Source organism: Cnephaeus nilssonii (genome assembly GCF_951640355.1).
Source record: "Cnephaeus nilssonii genome assembly, chromosome: 23".
Taxonomy (NCBI): Eukaryota; Metazoa; Chordata; class Mammalia; order Chiroptera; family Vespertilionidae; genus Cnephaeus; species Cnephaeus nilssonii.
The window spans coordinates 4,392,978-4,420,130 of record NC_137094.1 but is presented as its reverse complement, the minus strand read 5'-3'; the positions used below and the strand labels follow the sequence as shown (position 1 = coordinate 4,420,130).

Below are 27,153 nucleotides of genomic sequence, written 5' to 3'. Positions count from 1 at the left end.
AGGGCCCTGCCTTCTGCTCCACCCCCGAGGGCACCTGTCCGGCCTGTCAAAGGACCTCTGGAACCCTAACAAACCCAAACCCTCCTCAGATCTCCTCTTCGGAAGCCCCTCCCAGACCAACATGGCCACATCGAGTGAGCGTCTCCCTGCCTCTTCCCCTTTCACCTCCTGCGAGTTTCACCGCCAGGGACCCGCCCCACCTTCCAAGAGCCTCCCTGCACTAGATGCCGCCCCCTGGTCTGCCGCGAGTTGGGCACAGCCCCTCACCGCTCAGATTCCTGCTGCCAGGCCCGGGAATGCCACCTCCGGCTTCCCCCTCTGCTCTTCCCCGGACAGCCCAGGGGAGAGAAGGCTCCCGTCAGACATCAAAACACACAATTCCTATTCCTCTCCTGGCCAGCAGCCAGCTCTCAGCACACCATCGTTTCTGGGACAGGGACACAGAGCCCGTCCGGAGCGCACACAGCGCCTGTGTTTCCGCAGGGCCGACCGCATGGGCGCAGGCCTGACCGCCATGGGCGCAGGCCTGACATCATGGGCGCAGGCCTGACCGCCATGGGCGGGCCTGCTCTGTGCAGCTCCGAGGTCCTCGCAACTGTGAACCCTTTAGAGAAAGGAGAGCAACCTCTACACCCCACCCGGGCCGAGGCAGCACGGCTCGACCTCGCCCCACTGCGCGCTGGTACCGAGGACACTTGCTCTGTTTTGGCAACTGCCTCGCAGGGTTCCCGGCGACATGCACGGTGGAAGCCAGCACAAGGCCCGTGCTCGGCACTGGCAGCTGGCACAGCTCCGAGCTGCCAGCCCCCGGGCCTCGCGGCTCTCTGTACACTTTTTTTTTTAAAAATATATTTTATTGATTTTTTACAGAGAGGAAGAGAGAGGGATAGAGAGTCAGAAACATCGATGAGAGAGAAACATCGATCAGCTGCCTCCTGCACACCCCCCACTGGGGATGTGCCCGCAACCAAGGTACATGCCCCTGACCGGAATCGAACCCGGGACCCTTGAGTCCGCAGGCCGACGCTCTATCCACTGAGCCAAACCGGCTTCGGCTCTCTGCACACCTTTGCTTAGGGAACTTTCTAGTTAAAGAAATTATTGCAGAGATGGGGGTGGGATAAGTCTCTTTCTCTTTTTAATATGTTTTTATTGATTTCAGAGAGAGGGTGAGGGAGAGAGAGAAACATCAACGACAGAAACATCAGCTGCCTCCTGCACGCCTCCTACTGGGGAAGAAGGCAGAAACCGGGGCGTGTGCCCCGAGGAACGGAACTGTGACCTGGTCCATAGGGACGCTCAACCCCTGAGCCACTGGCCGGCCGAGTCTCTCCTCCGTAACCGGGGAGTCTCCTTCCTGTGCCAGACCCGGGGTCCAGGAGTGGCTGCGAGGTGCAGGGATGAGGCCAACACTGACGAACAGACCAAACTAATACTCCAACAGAATTCATCTTTTATTGATATTTATATTAAGCCACTTCCCAGCGGAACTGCTGCAACACGATGAGGACTTGGTTTCTAAAGGTAATAAAATAACGACGTCCCAGACAAGCACTGGAACATTCCTCACAGAGAAATGGGCTTTTCTTCTCCGGCCGGAGTGGCAGGTGCTTGGTGCCGCCCTGCGGGAGCCCCGGGCCTGCTGTGCGTGCGCCTTCCTTCCACGCCTGCCTTCGTGCCTCCTCCTCCGTCTCAGCCCGGACACCCTGGCTCCGAGGCGCCGGCCCCATCGCGGCCCCTCCCGCTCCTCTGGATGGACGTCCGTTTCCCGTCAGCGCGCGAGCGTTCGGGAAGGGTGAGCCTCGGTCTGGTGGCAAAACTAGCACCGAAGGCGGTTCTTCTCCACGAAGGGAACACGGTACTTTCATTCTCGTTTATGGTTTCCTAAGGAAATGGAAGTCTTAAGAGGATATGGCACTAGAGTGTGAGACTACACAGCGGCATCGGTCCCAGCCCACGGCGGCGCCTCAGATGTGGAGCTGGTGGGAGGCCAGGGTGTCCATGAAGGGGCGCACCAGGTTGTCGGTGGAGAAGTAGAAGATGAGGCCGAAGGCGATGGAGATGGGCAGGGCGGGCAGCGCCTTCTTGAACACGGCGAGCAGCAGGAGGGTCAGGCACAGGCCCTGCGGACACGGGGGAGAGGGCACACGGGAAGGAGGGGGGACAGTTAGACGGCCCGGCCTGGGCGCAGGGCTTGTCAAGGACACCCACAGCCTCCCGGGTCCTCCTTCCCGACAGCTGAGGGCCGAGGGCAGTTCCCCGTAACTCCTTGCACGTCAGTGGGCGAACCCCAAAGCGGCTTCTGACTCAGCATGGCGCTGCCCGCCAGACCACCTGCCGCCTGCTCAGTCCCCGCCTGGCAGATGCAGGGTGGGGGCGGAGCCAGCGTGCCTGCTGCCTGGGAGGGGCAGGGCGTCAGGTCCCACAGTGCAGAGGGCGGAGGTCCAGACCCTCCCTGACACACTCTGTGGACACAAAACCTCCAAAGAACTGGCCCTGGGCCGTAATGTGCCACGTGGGACAGGGGTTCGCCCCCCCAGAGCCTCTGCCCTGAGTGCAGCCATCAGCGTCCGTTCCCCCAGATGTCCATCTGGCCACCCTAAGTGACTACAGGAACCTCCCAACTTCACTGCTGGGGCTCCAAGTGATGGGGGTCCCCTCCTGAGCCCTGGGGGACCCTGGATTCAGGACGGCACGGTGTCGGGGTGGCACAGAGGGAACACAGCCGCCCTGGAGTCAGAGACCTGAGCTCACGGGCGTGCGCCCAGGCAAAAACTCGGGTCCTCTGCCAGGACTCTCAGGTCCTGCCCCCAGCGCACAGCTCCCGTGCCACCTGCGTGCCTGTCAGCAGCATCAGAGCCCCGGGCACCCCTCCCTGCACCTCACTGCGTCTCGTGGACGCCCAGAGTCTGTACACCTCGGTCTCATGTTGAGGATCCTGGAAGCCCTGCCCGGCCCCCGTCACTGCTGCCCTCCAGGGACCACAGCTTTGAAACCCCCTGGGGCCCCAGGAAGACCCTCTGGCCCACTGCCCACTCACGATGAGGATGGCCACGAAGCAGGCCAGCGTGGTGTTCCAGTCCCCGCTGCCCGTGGCCGCCGCCTTGCCCACCAGCACGCTGTAGAAGATGAAGTCCCCGAGGCCCAGCTTCACGCCCCCTGTGTGGGCAAGACAGAGTCCATCACCCCGGGAGGAGGCAGCAGCCAGACGCCAGGGACCTAGAGGGGAGTCCTGGGGAGCTCAGGGGCCAGACGGGGCAGCTTCGCCACCCGGCCCCGCTCACCTGGACTCGGGGACAGGGACCGGCTGCCTCGGAAAAACCGTAGCCAGTGGGAAAAGGGGAGCCCAGGGGTTGGGCGGCCTGCAGTCTGGGCTGCGAAAAGCTGGCATGTCTGAGAACTCAGGCAAAACTGCTGCTTAAAAAACAAAAAATCCTGGTGCTTGGCACTTATTTAGAAAAACATCAAATACAATGATTGTCCAGGGTGGGAGGGAGGCCGTGCATCTATCTCAGCGCTGCGTTTGAATTACAAGTGCCCTTCAGGGATTTCACTTCACTGCTTGTGAGAACACGCCAACGCCTAGCGGTCCTCGGCAGACCTCCCCCTGAACATAGGAAACGTGCTGGCAAGCAGCCTATCCCTCACTGAAAAGCGAAGGGGAGCTTCTGGGATGCTTTTGTGTTGGCTCTTTTACACAACTGCCCCTGGACACTGCACAGGACAACTTTCTTAACGCAAACGGTGAGAATCTGCATCTACATATAAAAGCCTAATATGCAAAGTGTCCCTTCAGGAGTTCAACCGACCGGGAGCTCAATCGCTCACTATGACATGCGCTGACCACCAGGGGGCGGCGTGGAATGAAGGAAGGCCCTGGCCAGCAGCCGGCAGCTGGGGAAGGGAGGCCCGGCCGGCAGCTGACAGCCACTAGGGACCCTACCTGTGCATGAATTTCGTGCACTGGGCCTCTAGTGTTTCTATAATAAACTCGAGTCGGCCTGCATCAAGGGAACTGCTCGCCTCCTCGGCCCCCACACCCTCCCATACCCTCCCCCACCACGCCCTCCTCCCCTCCAGGCTCCAAATAGGTGGCTCTCCGCCTGGTCAAGGCAGTGTCTGTCCTGACTGTGGCTGAACCTGGGAGCTCGGAAGTTACTCTCAGGTCTCCCTCTCTGACCCCCGACACCTGGTCAGGAACCCCCGGTGCCCCGCATCCGTGTTCTCCTGCACAGCTCCCCCTCCCCCGACTCAGTGCCCACACCTGTGAGTCTCAGAGCCCGGGCCCTGCACAGTGCAGGCAAGCACACGGCTGGGGCTCCATGACCGTGGTTCAATACATGCTTCAGCCCGCATGTGAAAGGCCCACGGCCTGCCAACAGGACCTACCCTCGCACGCTTCTCCTGGACGCCTATAAGGCCACCTCCCTCACACCCTCCGCCCGGACGTCAGGGCTTCCCAGCTCCCCCCGCCCGGGGCCCCCAGACCATCTGGACACGGGCGCCTTACTTTCCTCCTCTTCCTCCAGCTCCTCCCCTGGGGAGCCAGGCAGCGGGGGCGCAAGGACTTCCGGGTACGAGGGCTCCCCCAAACTGTCAAAGGAGTCTTCTTCTGGGTCCAGTAGGAGACGCCGGCATCCCCATGGGGTGGGAGAGGAAGGGAGAGACAGAAGCTGGTCAGAGGCTTCTCTGGAGCTCAGGGTCCCTGCCCGCCCCCCAGCCCGGCACCCAGGAAAGACTCCCCAGGCCACGTAAGAGGAAGGGGCTGAGACAGAGGACCGGAGGCCACCCTCACTCGGTCCCCAAGATGCCGGGGGGCTGGTCTTCCCTTCTGCACCCTGACCTCGTGTCTCCCGGGGAGGCCAGGCCAGGCCAAGCGGGGAGCAGTGAGGGGCCGCCCCCAGGGCCCTGGGCACTCACCCATCTCTGGGTCGTAGGGGAGCTGAAGGGCCCCCTGAGAGGAGGGGTCCAGCTTGGCCATGCCCACTGTCCACACCATGGCGGCTGGGGAAGGAGAAGGGTCACGCCTCAGGCGGGGCTAACGGGCTCCCGGGCCTCCGCGGCAGGGGCCCACCTGTGCCCCAGAAGCTCGCACAGGCTCCGATCCCTGGCGTTCGCTATGCCCATTGGCAGGAGGCCGCTGGGGGGGGGGGGGGGTCCAGACTCCCTGACCAGGTTCGGGCAGACAACGCCTCTCCCTGTCTTTTTCCCTCCTCACAAAAACAATGGTAATAATACCAGCGAAAGTTTGATGAACTAACTGTGTTTTTGTTTTACTGTGTCAGGAACATGTAACAAACCATATCATCTTAGCCATCTTAAGTGATCGCCACAACTCTTCGAACTCGCAGCGCTGGAACTTCATCCCCCCGCCCCCCCCCCTCCCACCCGTGACCAAGCCCCGCCCCCCGCCCTGGTCCTTCTGCCTCCTGTCTCTCGGAGTCTGACACCTCACATACGTGGAATCTGCAGTATCGGTCTCTTGGTGACCGGCTTAATCTGCCTAGCATGTCCTCAAGGTTCATGCGTGTAGCACACGTCAGAACATCGTTCCTTTCTAAGGCTGAACAGTATTCCACGGCGCCGATGCCACGTTTGGTCTGTCCGCCCCCCATCAGCAGACACCTGGCTGCTTCCAGCTCCTGGCTGTTGTGAATGCTGCTGCTCCGAACACGGCTGCACACACACAGGCCCAGGCCTGCTTTCAGTCCTCTCGGGGCTCCGTCCGGAGGGGGCCGCCGCATCACGCGGTACCAACCGTGTTCCCTCTGGCCTGGCAACTCCCCTGAACTCCCGTCCAGCTCTGCCGCTGAATGCGCTGGGGCCTCGCACACTCATGCCGCCGCTGCTCTCCACAACCGCCAGTTCCATCCTCCTTGCTGCTCAGGCCCAAACACTACCATCATCCTTGACGACCTCCTATCACATCCCAGCCACCCGCCAATCTTGCCAATTCCGCCTCTAAAAGGCTCCAGAATCCAACCGCGTCCTAAGGCCGCTACGGTGGCCCGAGCCAAACCCCTCTTCCCTCTCCTGGGCTGTTCTTCAGCCTCTAAATCCAGCTCCTGCCCCCCTCTCGATCCCCATCCACTGTTCTCCACTCAGCAGCCTGCGCGGTCCTGTTAAACGTCAAGTCACGCCCTGGCCGGTCTGGCTCAGTGGATAGAGCGTCGGCCCGAGGACTGAAGGGTCCGGTTCCATTCCAGTCAGGGGCAAGGACCTCGGTGGCAGGCTCGATGTGTGGGAGGCAACCAATCGGTGGTGAGGATTAACAACAACAAAAACAAACAAACAAACAAGTCACGTCAGTCCGAAATCTTCCAGGCTGCCTCACGTCTCACAGAGGAGGAACAGCCTGCAGGGCCGACCTTGACCTGGACCCCCCTCTCCCCCCGCCGCCCACAGCCTGTCCACGGCCATCTCAGGCCTCGGCACTTGCTGCTCTGCCTTCTGCCTGGAAGTCCGTGCCCAGGCTTTCCGAGGCCAGGACACGCCGCCTCTGACAGAGGGCTTCCTGGACCATCGAATGTGAAACAGCAGCGCCCACGGCCCCGTCTTCGGGCTCCTCCCCCTGCCGTCTCTCCACACCGCACGCCCCCCCTGGCTTCTGTCGCTCAGCTACTGCCCGTCTCCCCGCCCAGAAGGCAAGCTCCCCGAGCACCGATGGCGAACCACCTCCCGGCACCGCCGTCTGCCCCGCGTGGTGCGGCTCAGCCTCGGACGTGCCTGGACGGTGCTTTCCCCTCGACCTTCGTTCGTTAGAGGTCACCCAGAACTCCGCAGTGGCTCCCTCTGTTTCCCAGGGCCCCCTGCACAGCCGGGCCCCGGAAGTTCAAGCTCTCTACTTAAATAGGGCCACCAGCCACAGACGGCAGGGGTTAAGGCCACAGGGCTGTGCGCTCGGGGGCCCGGCCCACGCGGGCCTTGTCTCATCTGCGTCTCCGAGGCCCGCACAGTGCCCGCCGCCGCGGGGGATCCGATACAGGTGTGCTGCACGCATGTGCATCCCCCTGCACCCTGGCCTGAGCCAGGGGCCCCACGTGCCTTCCCCGCAGAGACTCAACTCCAGCCAGCCACGCGGCTGGGGAAACCGGGGCCCTCCGCGCTCACCCCACCTTCGCCCGAGTATCAGCAAGCTGCCGGCTGCTGTCCTCCTGGAAGGCGGAGACCCCCCTGCGGTCTCCAGGCCGCCGCCTCCCTTTGGTCAGGGAACCGTTACCACCCCGAGTCTCTCTGCAGCCAGGCCAGGAAGCTGCCCGGGCTCCCCGTCGGGCGCTCTGACCCGTGTCGGAGGAGGGGGGCACTCACAGGAGTATATCAGGGCAGGAAATATGGGCTCATTTCGCTCCTGGGCGGTCTCCACCAGCATCCGCAGCGGCCCCTTGGGGCAGAGCACAGCCATGAGATCTGGAAAAACAAAGTTAAAAAAGAGATTTATCCCCAAGCACCCCCAAAAGAGAGGAGCCAGCCCCCTAACACCGGTATGGGGGGGGGGGTGCCCCACAGCCCGAGTGTGAGGCTCTCAGGATGGGCCCTGCCGTCCTGTCACCCAGCCCACGGTCTCCCCCCACAGCCGCCCACCCCCCCCCCCCCCGCCCTGGCCGGAGCCCCGCGGCCCGGGAGGCTGACTACAAGCAGGGAGAGGATGAACCTGGAGCCCCACTTCTCTGGGCCCTAAAACGGAGGAAACAGAACTGGGCACGGCCCTCACCCTGATGCTAAAGAGACCGTGGCTAAGGCTTCGGGTGCCCAACCCGTGCCCAGCGAGTGGCAGTGCGTCCGTGTGCGGGCTCGGCAAACGTCTGCTATTAACAAACCGCGTCAACAGTCGTGAGTCCACGCAGGAGGATCTCTCAGGAGGGGGGCCCCGGCCCGTGGGGAGGGGGGAGGGGCCTTTCCACACCGGCCACACGTGTGCAGCAGCGGGGCTGGGCCCGCAACGCTGACCCGCTGCCGGCCGCCGGCACTGCCCCGCCGGTGCCCACCTACCGTACACAGAGATGGCGCCCAGGATGACCCAGGCGGACCACTCCGGGAGGTACTTGATGAAGACCAGGGCCATGAGCGCGCTGATCATGATGAGGTAGGCCTGCTGCAGCACCAGCGGGCCCTTCCAGTGCACGCACACCATGCCCACCGCCCCGAAGTTCCAGACGACCAGGAACAGCGTCGGGTAGTCCATGGCCACGTTGTAGGTCTTGAGCACTTCCCTGCGGGACCCAAGGCCAGCCCGGGGGCGGGCACTCAGCGGAGGCCAGACCCCGACACAGTTCCACACCCTGCCCCTCAGCCTCCGTCCCCGCCTGGGGTTCCAGCACCCCTGCCATTCCTGTGAGTCCCGCACGAACCCCCGGGAACGGTTTCTGGAACGAGGGGGGAACCGATGGCTCATGCTTGGCGAGGCTCACGTGGGCGTGCACGGGCACAGCCGGGAGGCCCCGGCCCCGGACACTCCAGGAAAAGTGCCCTCTCCGCTCCCTCCTGTCTTTGTGCCCCGGGTCAGGCGGACATCCCAAATCAGGGGCAATGGAGAGAGACCCTTTTCGCCATGAACTAGGAGAACCCAGGTCCAGCTCAAAGGTGAGAATGTAAACTCTGAGCGGTCCTACCCTCCTTGGGTTCAGAGAGCCTCGTCCCTGATGGCTCTGCTCATTTGTTTTAAATTAGGAGCCACAAGGAGACGCGTGGCCCACCATGGAGACCACTCTGGGGTCAAAACAAGGCCTGCAGGCCCGGCCAGTGCGGCTCAGTGGCTGAGCATCGACCTATGAACGATTCGATTCCCGTCAGGGCACTTGCCCGGGTTTCAGGCTCGATCCCCAGGAGGGGGCATGCAGGAGGCAGCCGATCAATCATTCTCATCACCGATATTTCTATTTCTCTTTCTTTCTCCCTTCCTCTCTGATATCAATAAAAATGTTAAAAAAAGGTCTGTGGGAAGCGGGGCCGGGCTCTCGGAGCAGAGACCCTGAGGAGGGTGCGGAGCCCCAGGGAGCCCCTCCCCACCCAGGGCCTTCACGGCCCGCTCGGGCCACAGGGGGAGGGGCCCCAGGACGCTGCTGCTCACCGCTGCCACTCACCCGAGGTAGATGTAGGTGAAGAGGAACAGCAACATCAGCGAGGACATGATCAGCCAACCGTGGATGAACTAGACAAAGCAGCGGCAGGATGAGCACAGGGCGCCCCCAGCCCCCTCGCAGCCTCAGGTCCCGCACTGACCGATGCCACGCCGGGAACCTCTCCCTCAGGCTCCTGCGACGGGGCTGGAGGGCCGGGGCGTTTTCCGGGCAAACAGGGCACCACATTCAAGGTCTCTCTAGGTCGCCCCGCAGGTGTATGGAGACCAACTGCTTTAGGTCTGACACCTGGACCGTGACCCCCTCAAAGGAGATGCTGGTGCCCCGACACGCCGGGCACCGTCCGGGCGCTAGAGGGAAAGCCAGCCAAGTCTGCCCACGTGTGCTGCTTTCCAGGTGAGGCTGCGAGGTGCCAAACAGATACCGTGACCGGCGGCGGCAAGGGCTCTGAGGAACACCAGCGCAGGCTGGTCCCCGGAGGCCGTTGGTGCGGGTGCAGACGAGTGGGCGGGGCAGGCCCTTGAAGAGGCTTCTTCTGGACAGAGTGGACCCAGGGAGTCCCTTCCCACCTGAGGGTCTGCAAACACTCCTCTCCTCCTTGCCAAGCGGGGGAGGGGGAGGAGGGGGCTGTTCCCAAGCCAGTCCTGGGCCCGGCACAGGGTGACACTCCTTCCAGCCTCCCCACCCTGCCCACAGACCCAGCTTGGGACATGGCACCTCAGGCAGGACCTGGTCCCCCAGGAGGGAGGTGTGGCCTTGCTCAGTGCCTGGTGCCTCTGGAACGTGCCGACACTTTATCACAGCCACCCCTCCCGCCAAGCCCACTGCCATCACCTGAGCGTCCTGGGACCTGCAAGTAAACCTGAGTGCACGGCCCAGGACCGGCCACCTGATGCCTCCTGAAGCCACCTGGCTTCCCCCTCCCGGCTCCCAGCTGGGTCTCATCTGTGCGGGATCCTCTGCTCCGGACAAGCTGCCTCTCCCGTCTCCCACCGTCCACCGCCTCCCCACCCCAACCTACAACTCGGCTCACGTACACAGGTCATTACTCATCGCTAAGCCTCAGCTCCGCACACTTCCTGCCAGCCCTCCCTTCACGCACCCGCGTCCACCCCCAGCTGGGAGGGGGCTCATCGCTTCAGGCTGAGCCTCCTCACTCCCTCCACCTGCCCCACAGACAACATGCTCAAGCCCGTGTGTGAGCGGTTTACGGAAGGTGATGCCTACTTTAACTTCCTTCTAGTCCTCAGGGTGTCAGCTCTGAGAAGCCTGAAACCGAGTGGACAAGACGAGGGCATCTCTGGGGGCAATGCCCAGGATGTGGGCCAGGGACTCCACGCCTCTACCACCCCCGGGGCCACTCACAGCTGGGGGAGGGGAGAGTGGGCCTCCCACCCAGTACTGAGACCCAGCACAGCATCTGCACATCCCTGGCCTAACGGGAAATGGGAGAGTAAAAGTAAGCCTGGAGGGGAAGGACGGGGTAACGGGAGCCTAAAATAGAACACGCATTCCTTCGGAAGGAGAAGCAAAATAAATTAACCTTGAATACGAGAAGTGACATTCGAATGTTGCAAGGAGGGACTCGATTCAGTGGGATTATGTGTAAGTTTAAACACAAGAGCAGTGGATAACCCACGGTAGGGGCAGGAGAGGGTGGTAAGAGCACCATAAATCAGTCTGTTGTGCAGAAAAAAGGAACTCTGATTTTTTTTAAGCCAACGGCTGCAGCATAAGAGGTCCCTTGAGGGGGCGGTGGGCGGGCGGGCGGCAGGCGGCTCACCTTGTAGCAGCGGTACTTGTAGAGCACGACCAGGAAGATGGTCATGACCACGATGACACTGAGCATGATGAGGGTGTTGAGCACGGAGTTGAGCAGGCGCTGGCCCACCGAGGGCGTGTCTTCGGTGAAGGGCGTGTAGATGCTGAGGAGAAGGCCAGGGCTCGGTGTCCGTCCCTGCCTGTTCCGTGTGCCCCTCGGAAGGAACCCTGGACACCTGCCCTGGGGGAGTGCTGTCCGCCATCCCGCCTGCTGCCCTGCCTTCCAACCCACCGCCTGGCCCCGACCTCAGCCTGAGGACCGGGCCCCAGACCAGGGTGCAGACCCCGCGTCCCTGCTCCTTTCTGCCGCTGGCACCGAGCTGCGGTGCCGTGGCCGGCGGAGGCCACCACCCCGACCCAGCCCCGCTCCCCACGCCGGGGCCCCACTCACAGCTGCCCGCTCTTCTCCGTGTAGAAGCGCACGGACTTGATGGTGGCCACCACCACGACCATGCACAGCGTGACGGGCACGAAGAGCATGATCACGTGCTTCGCGCCGTATTTGAGGGTCAGCTCCTCCTCCAGGCCCTGCAGCCGCCCGGGGACCCCACTGCAGACGTAGCGGTCAGGGTCCTCCTCCTGGTCCTCCCCGGGGTCCTGGCTTCTCTGTAGGAACACACGGTCAGGGCCACGGATGCCCAGGTGGCCGACCACCTGGTGCCGGGCGTGGAAGAGAGAAGGAGGCGTGACTGCTGCTTTCCCGAGGTGAGGGGCAGCCGCGGCCACAGTGCAGGTGCAGAGGACAGCTGGAGCCTCAGAGTGTGTGAGGACAGCTACAGCCTCAGAGTGTGGAGGACAGCTACAGCCTCAGAGTGTGTGAGGACAGCTACAGCCTCAGTGTGTGAGGACAGCTGGAGCCTCAGAGTGTGTGAGGACAGCTACAGCCTCAGAGTGTGTGAGGACAGCTACAGCCTCAGAGTGTGTGAGGACAGCTGGAGCCTCAGAGTGTGTGAGGACAGCTACAGCCTCAGAGTGTGTGAGGACAGCTACAGCCTCAGAGTGTGTGAGGACAGCTACAGCCTCAGAGTGTGTGAGGACAGCTACGGCCTCAGAGTGTGTGAGGACAGCTACGGCCTCAGAGTGTGTGAGGACAGCTGGAGCCTCAGAGTGTGTGAGGACAGCTACGGCCTCAGAGTGTGTGAGGACAGCTACAGCCTCAGAGTGTGTGAGGACAGCCACAGCCTCAGAGTGTGGAGGACAGCTACAGCCTCAGAGTGTGTGAGGACAGCTACGGCCTCAGAGTGTGTGAGGACAGCTACAGCCTCAGAGTGTGTGAGAACAGCTACAGCCTCAGAGTGTGTGAGGACAGCTACAGCCTCAGAGTGTGTGAGGACAGCTACGGCCTCAGAGTGTGTGAGGACAGCTACAGCCTCAGAGTGTGTGAGGACAGCTGGAACCTCAGAGTGTGTGAGGACAGCTACAGCCTCAGAGTGTGTGAGGACAGCTGGAGCCTCAGAGTGTGTGAGGACAGCTACAGCCTCAGAGTGTGTGAGGACAGCTATAGCCTCAGAGTGTGTGAGGACAGCTACAGCCTCAGAGTGTGTGAGGACAGCTACAGCCTCAGAGTGTGTGAGGACAGCTGGAACCTCAGAGTGTGTGAGGACAGCTACAGCTTCAGAGTGTGTGAGGACAGCTACGGCCTCAGAGTGTGTGAGGACAGCTGGAGCCTCAGAGTGTGTGAGGACAGCTACGGCCTCAGAGTGTGTGAGGACAGCTGGAGCCTCAGAGTGTGGAGGACAGCTACAGCCTCAGAGTGTGTGAGGACAGCTGGAGCCTCAGAGTGTGTGAGGACAGCTACAGCCTCAGAGTGTGTAAGGACAGCTGGAGCCTCAGAGTGTGTGAGGACAGCTGGGGCCTCAGAGTGTGTGAGGACAGCTACAGCCTCAGAGTGTGTGAGGACAGCTACAGCCTCAGAGTGTGTGAGGACAGCTGGAACCTCAGAGTGTGTGAGGACAGCTACAGCCTCAGAGTGTGTGAGGACTGCTGGAGCCTCAGAGTGTGTGAGGACAGCTACAGCCTCAGAGTGTGTGAGGACAGCTACGGCCTCAGAGTGTGTGAGGAAAGCTACAGCCTCAGAGTGTGTGAGGACAGCTACGGCCTCAGAGTGTGTGAGGACAGCTGGATCCTCAGAGTGTGGAGGACAGCTACAGCCTCAGAGTGTGTGAGGACAGCTGGAGCCTCAGAGTGTGTGAGGACAGCTGGAGCCTCAGAGTGTGTGAGGACAGCTACAGCCTGAGAGTGTGGAGGACAGCTACAGCCTCAGAGTGTGTGAGGACAGCTACAGCCTCAGAGTGTGTGAGGACAGCTACAGCCTCAGAGTGTGTGAGGACAGCTACAGCCTCAGAGTGTGGAGGACAGCTACAGCCTCAGAGTGTGTGAGGACAGCTGGAGCCTCAGAGTGTGTGAGGACAGCTACGGCCTCAGAGTGTGGAGGACAGCTACAGCCTCAGAGTGTGTGAGGACAGCTACAGCCTCAGAGTGTGTGAGGACAGCTACAGCCTCAGAGTGTGTGAGGACAGCTACAGCCTCAGAGTGTGTGAGGACAGCTGGAGCCTCAGAGTGTGTGAGGACAGCTACAGCCTCAGAGTGTGTGAGGACAGCTACAGCCTCAGAGTGTGTGAGGACAGCTACGGCCTCAGAGTGTGTGAGGACAGCTACGGCCTCAGAGTGTGTGAGGACAGCTACGGCCTCAGAGTGTGTGAGGACAGCTACGTCCTCAGAGTGTGTGAGGACAGCTGGAGCCTCAGAGTGTGTGAGGACAGCTACGGCCTCAGAGTGTGTGAGGACAGCTACGGCCTCAGACTGTGTGAGGACAGCTACGGCCTCAGACTGTGTGAGGACAGCTACAGCCTCAGAGTGTGTGAGGACAGCTGGAGCCTCAGAGTGTGTGAGGACAGCTACGGCCTCAGAGTGTGTGAGGACAGCTACGGCCTCAGAGTGTGTGAGGACAGCTACGGCCTCAGAGTGTGTGAGGACAGCTACAGCCTCAGAGTGTGTGAGGACAGCTACAGCCTCAGAGTGTGTGAGGACAGCTGGAGCCTCAGAGTGTGTGAGGACAGCTGGAGCCTCAGAGTGTGTGAGGACAGCTACAGCCTCAGAGTGTGTGAGGACAGCTGGAGCCTCAGAGTGTGGAGGACAGCTACAGCCTCAGAGTGTGGAGGACAGCTACAGCCTCAGAGTGTGTGAGGACAGCTGGAGCCTCAGAGTGTGTGAGGACAGCTACAGCCTCAGAGTGTGTGAGGACAGCTACAGCCTCAGAGTGTGTGAGGACAGCTACAGCCTCAGAGTGTGTGAGGACAGCTGGATCCTCAGAGTGTGTGAGGACAGCTACAGCCTCAGAGTGTGTGAGGACAGCTACAGCCTCAGAGTGTGTGAGGACAGCTGGAGCCTCAGAGTGTGTGAGGACAACTACAGCCTCAGATTGTGTGAGGACAGCTACAGCCTCAGAGTGTGTGAGGACAGCTGGAACCTCAGAGTGTGTGAGGACAGCTACAGCCTCAGAGTGTGTGAGGACAGCTGGAGCCTCAGAGTGTGTGAGGACAGCTGGAGCCTCAGAGTGTGTGAGGACAGCTACAGCCTCAGAGTGTGTGAGGACAGCTACAGCCTCAGAGTGTGTGAGGACAGCTACAGCCTCAGAGTGTGTGAGGACAGCTGGAACCTCAGAGTGTGTGAGGACAGCTACTGCCTCAGAGTGTGTGAGGACAGCTGGAGCCTCAGAGTGTGTGAGGACAGCTGGATCCTCAGAGTGTGTGAGGACAGCTACAGCCTCAGAGTGTGTGAGGACAGCTACTGCCTCAGAGTGTGTGAGGACAGCTGGAGCCTCAGAGTGTGTGAGGACAGCTACGGCCTCAGAGTGTCTGAGGACAGCTACGGCCTCAGAGTGTGTGAGGACAGCTGGAGCCTCAGAGTGTGGAGGACAGCTACAGCCTCAGAGTGTGTGAGGACAGCTGGAACCTCAGAGTGTGTGAGGACAGCTACAGCCTCAGAGTGTGTGAGGACAGCTGGAGCCTCAGAGTGTGTGAGGACAGCTACGGCCTCAGAGTGTGTGAGGACAGCTACGGCCTCAGAGTGTGGAGGACAGCTACAGCCTCAGAGTGTGTGAGGACAGCTGGAGCCTCAGAGTGTGTGAGCACAGCTACAGCCTCAGAGTGTGGAGGACAGCTACAGCCTCAGAGTGTGTGAGGACAGCTACAGCCTCAGAGTGTGTGAGGACAGCTACAGCCTCAGAGTGTGTGAGGACAGCTACAGCCTCAGAGTGTGTGAGGACAGCTGGAGCCTCAGAGTGTGTGAGGACAGCTACAGCCTCAGAGTGTGTGAGGACAGCTACGGCCTCAGAGTGTGTGAGGACAGCTACGGCCTCAGAGTGTGTGAGGACAGCTACGGCCTCAGAGTGTGTGAGGACAGCTGGAGCCTCAGAGTGTGTGAGGACAGCTACGGCCTCAGAGTGTGTGAGGACAGCTACAGCCTCAGAGTGTGTGAGGACAGCCACAGCCTCAGAGTGTGGAGGACAGCTACAGCCTCAGAGTGTGTGAGGACAGCTACAGCCTCAGAGTGTGTGAGGACAGCTACAGCCTCAGAGTGTGTGAGAACAGCTACAGCCTCAGAGTGTGTGAGGACAGCTACAGCCTCAGAGTGTGTGAGGACAGCTACGGCCTCAGAGTGTGTGAGGACAGCTACAGCCTCAGAGTGTGTGAGGACAGCTGGAACCTCAGAGTGTGTGAGGACAGCTACAGCCTCAGAGTGTGTGAGGACAGCTGGAGCCTCAGAGTGTGTGAGGACAGCTACAGCCTCAGAGTGTGTGAGGACAGCTACAGCCTCAGAGTGTGTGAGGACAGCTACAGCCTCAGAGTGTGTGAGGACAGCTACAGCCTCAGAGTGTGTGAGGACAGCTGGAACCTCAGAGTGTGTGAGGACAGCTACAGCCTCAGAGTGTGTGAGGACAGCTACGGCCTCAGAGTGTGTGAGGACAGCTGGAGCCTCAGAGTGTGTGAGGACAGCTACGGCCTCAGAGTGTGTGAGGACAGCTGGAGCCTCAGAGTGTGGAGGACAGCTACAGCCTCAGAGTGTGTGAGGACAGCTGGAACCTCAGAGTGTGTGAGGACAGCTACAGCCTCAGAGTGTGTAAGGACAGCTGGAGTCTCAGAGTGTGTGAGGACAGCTGGGGCCTCAGAGTGTGTGAGGACAGCTACAGCCTCAGAGTGTGTGAGGACAGCTACAGCCTCAGAGTGTGTGAGGACAGCTGGAACCTCAGAGTGTGTGAGGACAGCTACAGCCTCAGAGTGTGTGAGGACTGCTGGAGCCTCAGAGTGTGTGAGGACAGCTACAGCCTCAGAGTGTGTGAGGACAGCTACGGCCTCAGAGTGTGTGAGGACAGCTACGGCCTCAGAGTGTGTGAGGACAGCTACGGCCTCAGAGTGTGTGAGGACAGCTGGAGCCTCAGAGTGTGGAGGACAGCTACAGCCTCAGAGTGTGTGAGGACAGCTGGAACCTCAGAGGGTGTGAGGACAGCTACGGCCTCAGAGTGTGTGAGGACAGCTACGGCCTCAGAGTGTGGAGGACAGCTACAGCCTCAGAGTGTGTGAGGACAGCTGGAGCCTCAGAGTGTGTGAGGACAGCTACAGCCTCAGAGTGTGTGAGGACAGCTACAGCCTCAGAGTGTGTGAGGACAGCTACGGCCTCAGAGTGTGTGAGGACAGCTACAGCCTCAGAGTGTGTGAGGACAGCTACGGCCTCAGAGTGTGTGAGGACAGCTGGAGCCTCAGAGTGTGTGAGGACAGCTACGGCCTCAGAGTGTGTGAGGACAGCTACGGCCTCAGAGTGTGTGAGGACAGCTACGGCCTCAGAGTGTGGAGGACAGCTACAGCCTCAGAGTGTGTGAGGACAGCTACAGCCTCAGAGTGTGTGAGGACAGCTACAGCCTCAGAGTGTGTGAGGACAGCTACAGCCTCAGAGTGTGTGAGGACAGCTACGGCCTCAGAGTGTGTGAGGACAGCTACGGCCTCAGAGTGTGTGAGGACAGCTATGGCCTCAGAGTGTGTGAGGACAGCTGGAGCCTCAGAGTGTGTGAGGACAGCTACAGCCTCAGATTGTGTGAGGACAGCTACAGCCTCAGAGTGTGTGAGGACAGCTGGAACCTCAGAGTGTGTGAGGACAGCTACAGCCTCAGAGTGTGTGAGGACAGCTGGAGCCTCAGAGTGTGTGAGGACAGCTGGAGCCTCAGAGTGTGTGAGGACAGCTACAGCCTCAGAGTGTGTGAGGACAGCTACAGCCTCAGAGTGTGTGAGGACAGCTGGAACCTCAGAGTGTGTGAGGACAGCTACAGCCTCAGAGTGTGTGAGGACAGCTACGGCCTCAGAGTGTGTGAGGACAGCTACAGCCTCAGAGTGTGTGAGGACAGCTGGAGCCTCAGAGTGTGTGAGGACAGCTACGGCCTCAGAGTGTGTGAGGACAGCTACGGCCTCAGAGTGTGTGAGGACAGCTGGAGCCTCAGAGTGTGGAGGACAGCTACAGCCTCAGAGTGTGTGAGGACAGCTGGAACCTCAGAGTGTGTGAGGACAGCTACAGCCTCAGAGTGTGTAAGGACAGCTGGAGCCTCAGAGTGTGTGAGGACAGCTGGGGCCTCAGAGTGTGTGAGGACAGCTACAGCCTCAGAGTGTGGAGGACAGCTACAGCCTCAGAGTGTGTGAGGACAGCTGGAGCCTCAGAGTGTGTGAGGACAGCTGGATCCTCATAGTGTGTGAGGACAGCTGGAGCCTCAGTGTGTGAGGACAGCTACAGCCTCAGTGTGTGTGAGGACAGCTGGAGCCTCAGAGCCGGCACTCACCACCACGCAGGAGGGAGGCCGGGCAGCCAGCGGAGGTGGTCTCAGGCCCGGAGCACGTCTACAGAGCTCTCCCCGCTCAGCATGGGTCGCAAGATGCCCCTCAGTGCTGTTCACGTGGCCGCACCGACGTGGCAGTCAGGCCAGGTGACAGGAAAACAGAGCAAACTTTTTTTTTAAAGTTTTTCTTTTCTTTTTTCTTTTTATTTCTGGTTAATCCTCACCTGTGGATATTTTTCCATTGGTCTTTAGAGAAAATGGGAGGGGGAGAGACAGAAACATCGATGTGAAGGATACACATCGATTGCGTGCCTCCCAAAAGCACCCCGACCAGGCCTGGGGATTGAGCCTGGAGCCGAGGTACGTGCCCTTGACTGGAATCGAACCCAGGACCCTTCAGTCCTGGGGCCGAAGCTCTATCCACTGAGCCAAACCGGCTAGGTCGAGCAAACATGTTTGGTTCACAAATCCCAAACTAGAATGGTCAGCACACATAGGGACGGACTTTCTTTGATTATAAATAAGACACTGGGAATTTGCAGAGGGATAAATTACTTTGAACTTCTGCCCCAAAAAATCAAGCATGCCCATTTGCAGCTCTGAACCAGAGTGGCTAACCAAGCGTCAGGAGTCTGGGAGGTCCTGGCGACGGGAAGGTGAGAAGAGTAAACGAGTAAGCGGCGAAGGAGTGGGCAGGCACAAATGAATCCACAGAACTTCTGTTTTGGAATTGTGGCAATTCAGGGCCATCCGCTGCTCTGGTAATTACAATAACAGCCAAAGCATAAGGCAAATGAAACAAAAATAAAAAACGACCATTGCTTTGCAGAGATTCCCATCTAGATCCTCAGCTGAGAACAGAAGAAACTGTTCATGAACAGGAAGTGAAGCAACTGAAATGCACAAAAACTCCAGGCGCTGAGAGATGCAGCAACTCGCAAGGACAGGCTAAGGAGTGGCTGCGCGGTGGCCTTGGGCTGCTGAGGTCTTGCGGGAGCACAGAGGACGACAGAAGAAATGAGCAGGGGGATCAGGACGGCTGAAGAAAGAATCCCCCCCTCCCCCGAAGCTGTTTAAGCACTAGAATGGGCGAAACAAAGAAGGAGACTTTTTCCCTGAGCGGGAGGGGGTGGCTTGGCTAGTGCCTCTCCAAGAACAGCCCCACTTGGTGACCTCATAACCTCCTGCCCTGTGGCTGCAGAGGAAAGATCACAGAGCAGCCCCGCTTCCTGCCACGAACTGACTGTCCCTCCACATTTCACATGTTGAAACCGCCCCCAGGGTGATGGTATCAGGAGGCGGGGCCTCTGGGAGGGGATTCGTCATGAGTGTGGCCTGGTGAGCAGCATCAGTGCCTTACAAAGGGACCACAAAGCTCCTCCCCTCCCCCTCCCACCACGCGGACACAGGCTGCCGAGGAGCCGGAAGGGGGCCCTCCAGACACCGGGATGCTGGCACCGGGGTGCTGGGCGTGCAGCCTCCGGGGCAGTGAGGATTAAATGTGTGTCTGTGCTATTTTTGTGACGGCAGCTGGAATGGAGTAAGACCTCCCCAGCTAAAAGCCGAACATGACTCAGGACAGGCACCGCTGGGTCACCATGGCTGCCATCTGCCGAAAGGCTTCCCTCCGCTGTCCTGGAGCCTGTTACCTGTTCCCGCGTCCAAACTCACACACACTCACCTTCCTGGAGCCGCACGTTCCGGCTGGGAACGTGCCGTCACTCTGAAGCCCTCACGCCTGAGCCGCGCCATGGCAGCCACCCACCATCTGCCAGTCCTCACTTTTACTCCCCTCCCCCCGCACTGGGCACGTCCGGCTTCCATCCATCAGGGACAGGGACCCCCGGGGCCTGTTCCGAGGCCTCCCCCGCTGGCGGGAACCTACCCGCTGGGCGGCATCCTCTCCGTCCTCGGGGCCCTGCCTGCCTTCCTGGCAGGAGCGAGGCACGGGGCTCTCGGCTGACATCAGGGACGTCCGCTCGTTGCACGCGTCTTCCTCGCTGTCAGAGGCCATGAACGTGAGCATGGCCCTGCCTCTAGGATGCCTGGGAAAACAAACGCAGGAGACCTCATTCCCTTCCCTGTGGAGGACCGAGGGGGGCCAGCGGCTTTAAGACCTGGACACAGGCCCTGCCTCGCAGCAACCCACCGGGACAGCGTGTGCAATGACTGGTGTAAAGCACAGTCCCCGCAGCCACCACGGAGGCTGCCACGGCCGAGGGCACTGCCCAGGCCACAGGGGCAAGCGCCCCACTGGAAGGCGGGCCACCCCACCGTCAGCACGCTCATCCATTCAAGCAACAGACACCTGCTGAGCACCTCGCGTGCGCCAACACTGTGCTGGGCTCTGGGGTACAAAGATGAGTCAAAGACACACTGTCATCCTTAAGCAAACAAACAGAAACCATCCGTGACACGTTTCATGACGCAGCTGTTCCCTACGTGGTGCAGAAGCACCCAGAAGGACTGAACCTGCGATGGGGGATGTTTTCCAGAGAAGACGACAGGTCTGATGGATGCAGCGTTTCCCAGGTGGGAGGGAAGGGCACGGAGAAAACTCCGTGGCGGCGTGAAGGGTCTCCCGCACTCCCCTCCCCCAAGGCAGCGTGACAGACAGACCAGCTCGGTGTTTAGGAATGCCGGTCCGGCCTCTGCCTGGAAGAGGAGGAGGGAAGGGGGCTCCCCGGAAGGCGTCAGCGGAGGATGCAGTGAGGGGACAGGACCAGGAGGGTCAGGACGAAAGCAGATAGGACCGGATGTGGCCAGAACGGAGGAGAGAGTCCGGGGTGGGGGTGGGGGTGGGGGAGGCGTGGAGGAAGAGGGAGGGGAGATGGGCTCAGGAGAAGAGGGAATTCGGCCCAGGAGCCTGAGTGTCTGTGGGTTAAAGGGAGAGGCATCCAGGAGGGGCTGAGCGCCTGGGTCTGGGGTGCCGGGAGGGAGATGCGAGTCATGAGTTAGACGTGAGACCACGTGGGGTGAGCATGCGTGAGCGCATGTGTGTGCACGCGTGTGTGCGTGTATGTGTGTGTGTGGGGAAGTACAGCTGAGGCAGGACCCACGGAAGGCTCAGGCTGAAGGGACCACACGATGCCAGGCTGCTCCTTGGCGAGGCAGACCCCGGGCTCATCCTGGCCAGTGGCCCAGGGCTCTGCGCTCCGAGGAAGCCCAGGGTGGCTCTCAGGCTCCTGTCAGACCTTCTCTGGGCTGCCTGCCCGGGAACCAGACGCCCCATCCTGGGCCCAGCTCAGAACTGCAAGTGTCCAGTCACAGTCCACCTCCCCTCCCTCACTCCTCCCCTCCCTCCCCCCCCCCACCTCTCCTCCCTCTGCCTCGCCCACCCACGGTGGCACCCCCACTGCTCCGTGCGTGCTCGATAATGGGGGCGTGACAGAAGGAACAGGGCTTTCTCTGGAATACCGTGTCTGCTCGGAGCAGGGCGGGCAGAGCAGCTTTCAGACCCAGAAAGCTGCAGGGCGAGCAGAGTTCTCGGGCGGGGAAGGTCCCCAAGCCGAGCCCACCGCGGAGGAGGGTGTGGAAAAACCGGGGCTCCAACACCCCCAGTACGCACTGGACCCACCTTTCTTTCTTTTTAAAAATGTGTTTTTGTTGATTTTACAGGGAGAGGAAGGAAGAGGGAGAGAACCGTGGATAGGCCACTTCCTGCTCGCCCCTTCCTGGGGATAGAGCCCGACAGGGAATCGAACCGTGACCTCTCGGTGCACGGAACGGCGGTCAGCCCACTGAGCCACACGGGCCAGGGCTGGACCTGCCTTTCTGGAGGCAGTAGAACTTTTCAAAAGCTTTAAAAATTCGTACCTTTTGATCCTGAAATGCTACTTTTTGGAATTTGTCCTAAGACAATAATAAAAGATTTACATAAAAATCTTCTGTCGCATTTATTTATAACTATAAAGAAAGTGAAAATGGCTGAACCGCCCTGTCCTATGATATATCCATCTGAGAGGGTTTATTATATGAACACTAAAAAACGTATTTCAAAGAATATTTAACATGAAAAACTACAACAGGCTGTTAAATTTAATAAATATATAACTTCGCATACATAGTCACCTGAATTTTCTTTAAAAATGTATGTGTATATATATATATATATATATATATATATATATATGCCTGGCAAAAAACCCCCACAAAACATTAAAGGAGGTTATCTTTGAATGGTGAGATTGTGGGTGAATTTTACTTACTATTTTTCTGCATTTCTAAAGCTTCTATAATAAACGTGGAATGCATTGGTAGGGCTGTTTTTAAAGCTCTTAATTTTTTAAAAGGGAAATAAGAGCATCAACACAGACACACTGTCTTCTCCCGCCTCTGCGGCACCCTCCCCCTGGGCACCCTCCCCCTGGGTACCCTCCCCCTGGGCACCCTCCCCCTGGGTACCCTCCCCCTGGGCGGCGAGCTGTGGGCTCAGGAAGCCGCTCTGGTCCTGGCAGCCCCCTGCTGCCGGCTGGGAGGACCCCTGTGCTTCCCGGTCTCTGAAACCCTTGGGGGGAAAGTCGCCTGCAGATCAACAGCCTCCGCGCGCATGCCTGTCCACCTCAGCAGCAGCGCGTCGTCCCCATGGAGGCTGACTCACGGGCAGGTGGGGGAGGGGGCTGGTGACTCTCCTACCACTGCTGTCAATCCTGTCACCCACATAGCAACCAGCGCTCCATTCTCAGCGGGCGCGCAGGACGGTGCAGGGGGCCGGTGGGGCGGGGGCAGGGTGTGCCGGCGCACAGGACGGTGCAGGGGGCCGGTGGGGCGGGGGCAGGGTGTGCCGGCGCACAGGACGGTGCAGAGGGCCGGTGGGGCGGGGGCAGGGTGTGCCGGCGCACAGGACGGTGCAGAGGGCCGGTGGGGCGGGGGCAGGGTGTGCCGGCGCACAGGACGGTGCAGAGGGCCGGTGGGGCGGGGGCAGGGTGTGCCGGCGCACAGGACGGTGCAGAGGGCCGGTGGGGCGGGGGCAGGGTGTGCCGGCGCACAGGACGGTGCAGAGGGCCGGTGGGGCGGGGGCAGGGTGTGCCGGCGCACAGGACGGTGCAGAGGGCCGGTGGGGCGGGGGCAGGGTGTGCCGGCGCACAGGACGGTGCAGGGGGCCGGTGGGGCGGGGGCAGGGTGTGCCGTGCACGAGACTGATTGTTGTTCTGGGAACCGAAAGCTGCCTTGGATTAGGATGCAAAACCAAACATCCGACGTGGCCACTGCTCGCCCATCCGTCAGCGGAACGGGACAGAAACGCTGAAGCAGCCAAACCAGGGGCTCTGGCCCAGAGAATTCCTCCAACGCGCCCGTCAGCAGTTCCGCAATCATCACGGAGACCCGGTGGCCCGTTTCTTCAAACTTCTTTCCATTTCGGAGAAATGTAAATGTTTTGACCTTAAAATTTAAGGCCAGTGGACCTCGGTAGGAAACAGATTTTAAAATGCCACAGTGAACACTGGTGCCTCCTGGGAAAAGATGGGACTTGCAGCCCCAGGAGCCACTGGGGAGTTCCTGCACTTCCCACAGACACAGGGCTGCAGAGAAGGTCCGGGTCCCAGACACAGCATCGGTGTGAGTTTGCTTGTCTGCAGGCCCAGCAGAACAGGCCCCTCTCCATGGTCACACCTCACAGGGGTCCCATGACGCCTGGGAAGTTCCCAGTCTCCCCTGATCCTGGGAAAGGGTTCGCTAAGGGGAGGAAATTCCCTTAGAAGTTTCTGCAGCTTCCCTGCCTTCTGTGTCCCCAGCCCTCCTGGGAGGGTCCCAGGCACGTGGACCTTTTGTCAAACAAAGGGCACGTCCATGGGACCTGTCAGAGCCAGCAAGGACCTGCAGGCCATCGAGGCGCACCCTATTTTATAGGAGCCCGGAGGGACAAAGGAAGTCCCGAGGCCAACAGCCCCCGTTACAATTCAGGTCCCCCACCTGCCAGTTGGGGAGCTCTCCCCTGCCCTTACCTGGGAGGGGCATACTCCGGGCGGGCAGGGCCATGGTCACACCGCGGGGGCTCTCCGAGCACACCCCCCCCCCTTGTAAGGCACCGCCTTTTCCACGGGCACGTGCGTGTCTTGTCTTGAACACACAGCTTCTCCGAACACTGACAAGAGGTCAGTGAACTGTAAATACTCACCAGATCACCTGCCACCTTACAAACCCCGGGGTCTCTCTCCTGGCCCCACCTCCCAAGCCCGGCCTAGGAGCCCGCCCTGTTCTCTTAGTGTTCCACGTGGGGCGGGGGGGGGGGGGAGGGGTGGTGGCGCCAACATGGGCACGGCACAGGGACGGGGAGTGCCCACGTGTGGGCATGGGGCAGGAGTCAGAGGCAATCAAAAGGGAGGGTTAGAAAGGGGCCTGTGTGGCACTGGGGAGCTAACGGATGGTCTGCACCCGTCAAATCCGGTTTTCTAAGAATGCTCAACGCAGGGAGAATTCTGAAGGCATCACATTAGCAGGAAAAATAGGACACACGGCTTCCTCTCCAGTTTCCTACCGCTAATACCTTAACGGATGACTAGATACGCATGTGCACGGAATGCTAGAAGGAAATGCCTGTGACTAGTTGTCATCCCTGGACTGAGGGCTAACGGGCTTTTAAAAAATATTGCCTGAATTTTCTAGAATGCACACATATTACTTTTATTTTTAAAAGGTCAGCGGGAAGGTGAGGACCCTTGCAATTTTTCTTCCATGTTCCAGAAGACTATGCTGGCGAAGACGATTGAGCAATCCATTCTCCCAGGCAATGAAGAGGCGGGGAAAAATCGACTCCCTCCCTGACATCCGGTCTTGACTAAGGTCTGATGTGAAATTCCTCTTTTCCTCAGATTTTAACAAGGCACCCTGACCACTTCCAGGCCTGGAGCCCAGCCAGCCCGGCAGCCCAAGGTGAGAAGAACCTCCGGGCCATGGCAGGTGGCAGCGTGCCATCCTGGAGCCCTAACACTCCTCCCCCAGCCCCTCCCCCAGCTGCTGGAGCCTGAAAACAGGTGGAAATACTTGCAAAAATGCGTGTCCTAAAGTCAGAACAACAGCTGAGCACCAGCCAAAGATGTCTTTAGTAGAAACACACGTGGCTTTGGTTTCTTTTTTAAAAGTGCATATATATGTGTGTGTGTGTGTGTGTGTATTTTTAATATATTTTTATTGATTTCAGAGAGGAAGGGAGAGGGAGAGAAAGTGATAGAAACATCAACGATGAGAGAGAATCATTGATTGGCTGCCTCCTGCATGCCCCACACTGGGGATGGAGCCTGCAACCTGGGCGTCTGCCCTTCACCGGATTCGAACCCGGGACCCTTCTGTCCACAGGCCGACACTCTATCCACTGAGCCAAAGCAGCCAGGACTATATATATTTTTAGTTTATTTTTTGCTTTGTCAGGTAGGCAGGAGACCACACAGACTTTCCTGGCAGCAGGGCACGGACATGGGTGGGGGTGAATGTGGGAAACCTTTTTGCAAAAACTCCAAAGATTAAGAAGACAGCTGGCTGGGATCAGATCCTAGCGCTCAGTCACCGAAGCCACATAGCAGGAAAAAGTCGCTCAGCTCCCTGAATCTCGGTTTCCCCTGGAGAAGGGTCAAAATCATGGCTACTATGGTACGGTCGAAGCTCTTAAGGTAATTGTGAACTACTGTACAAAATGGCTTTTCATGGAATAGGACTAATTCATAAAGTAAGGTATGTTATGTCACGACCATCATCAGTAACTTGGAGAGACAGATGCCAAGGTGGGTAGGGAACGCGTACTGGGCAAACCCTGCTCGCACAGCGGCCTGGGGAGCAGCCCGACAGGTGTGACAGGTGTGGCACCTGCACTGGGCCTCCGGGCACGTGCGAGTGGCAGCCTGCTCTTCCCTGTCCCCCACCTTCTCGGACAGGAACATGCATCCCCATACATCCACTCCAGGCCTGCACTGGTCCCTCAACACCAAAAGATACAGGACGTTGCCTGAAAACCGGAAACAATCTCCATTCCACTCTGCAGCAACATTCCCCCAAGCCCGGGGTCCTGAGAGCCCCCTCACCTACGCAACCGGTGAACCTGGACAGCCTGCCCGCCTGAGGGGTGGCGGAGGCTGCGGCTCTGAGCCGGAGCCAGGATCTCCCCGCCCCTTCACCAGCTGGGCCCCCAAAACACAGCTGCTGACATGTTTCCCACGCCCACACAGCCCCGTTCGCGCAGACAGGAACCCGAGGCTCACACACCTGCAGCCGCTTATCCAGAGCCTGTCATTCCTGCCAAAGGTCTTGGCTGCCAGCCTGGGAGGCTCAGGTGTCTGCAGAAGGAGCAGACGGCAGGGGCATCCGAGCGGCAAGCAGGGTCGGTCCCGGCCAGGTTACCCGCACGCAGCCTTGGCAGCCCAGGACGTCACCTCTGAGTGACGCTGGCCCCGCAGTGGTGCTGGTGGGTGCTCTCAGCTGCCCACCTGCACATGGCATGCAGCGAGCACCACCACCAGTGCATCCCTTTAACCGGGACCCCGCGTTAAGTCAACAGGCAGGAGCCTTCCATGCAACTGCCCACGGGCTGAGCGCTGCTCCAAGGCTGGGCAGCAGGACGAGAGGCCAGAACGGAGCCTGGCTCTGCTGTGTCCTACCTGGGCGACCTTGGACAGAGTCACTTCAGCTCTGTGGGCCGAGTTTCTCCATCGATAAAATTTGGGCTGGAGACTAGCTACTGTTTCAGGTTCCTTCGGCGTCCAATGCTTGATTCTGGGCGCCTCCCACAGCTGTCAGGGCCGATAACACAGGCAAACACCGCCGGGCACCAAGCCGCCGGCTCCGGGCCCCGACCCGCGTTCAGGGGCTCACACACCCAGAAAGACCCGTCTCCCCTCCCGCCTCCCTCCCGCCCCTGCCACGCAGTACCGGCGCCGGGTGCCACAGGCCGGCCGCACAGGCAGCGAAGGGGACCCCCGCCGGAGGGAAGAACAAACGCCCGGTCCACAAGCCTCCGAGCCCACGTGCACGGCTCCTTTAAGTGCTCTGGCCCTTTAACAGCTCGCTCCGCGCCCACCTCAGCGGGGGTCGGGCGGCGGGGCAGACCCCGCCCGGATGAAGGCCCCAAGCCTGGGGGCCACGCCCCGCGCCCCTTTCACCCGCGACTTCCCGGCCGGCCCCCGCGGTGGCTGTCCCGGCGCCCTGCCCTCTGCCGCCCCCGCGCCGGCCGCAGAGGCCCGGACCGCGGCGCGCGCAGCGTCCGCAGCCCCGGAACTGGCGAAGGGACCGCGAGCCGCCGCAGCGAGGGGCGCGCGGAGGGCAGGGATCGGCACGCGGGTCGCGGCTCCACCCGGGGCCTCTGGGCCGCGGAGGACTGGGCCTCGTCCGCTAGCCCCGGCCCCGCCTGCCCGCCCGCCGGCTCACCTGCTCCGCCGCGACGCTCCGGCGGTGTTTACGCGGCTGGCTCTGCGCCCGGCCAGACCCGGCGGCGGCAAGACCCCGCCC

The 27,153-nt window shown here is 60.3% G+C and overlaps 1 protein-coding gene across 2 annotated transcripts; it reads right to left on the bottom strand.

Moving 5' to 3' along the window:
• Window positions 1-1,436: 1,436 nt before the first annotated feature.
• On the bottom strand, window positions 1,437-27,153 carry PSEN2 (presenilin 2). Of its 2 annotated transcripts, none has more exons than XM_079763425.1 (11): window positions 27,073-27,153; window positions 19,604-19,763; window positions 11,290-11,504; window positions 10,861-11,002; window positions 9,081-9,148; window positions 7,990-8,210; window positions 7,309-7,407; window positions 4,921-5,004; window positions 4,511-4,612; window positions 3,041-3,159; window positions 1,437-2,123 (listed from the first exon to the last, which is right to left on the bottom strand). In XM_079763425.1, the coding sequence occupies exons 2-11, from the start codon at window positions 19,742-19,744 to the stop codon at window positions 1,968-1,970; spliced, it is 1,347 nt and encodes a 448-aa protein (XP_079619551.1). In that variant the 5' UTR covers window positions 19,745-19,763; window positions 27,073-27,153; the 3' UTR covers window positions 1,437-1,967. The 2 variants fall into 2 exon arrangements, with proteins under 2 accessions (XP_079619551.1, XP_079619552.1); XM_079763426.1 differs by having other exon boundaries at window positions 4,511-4,609.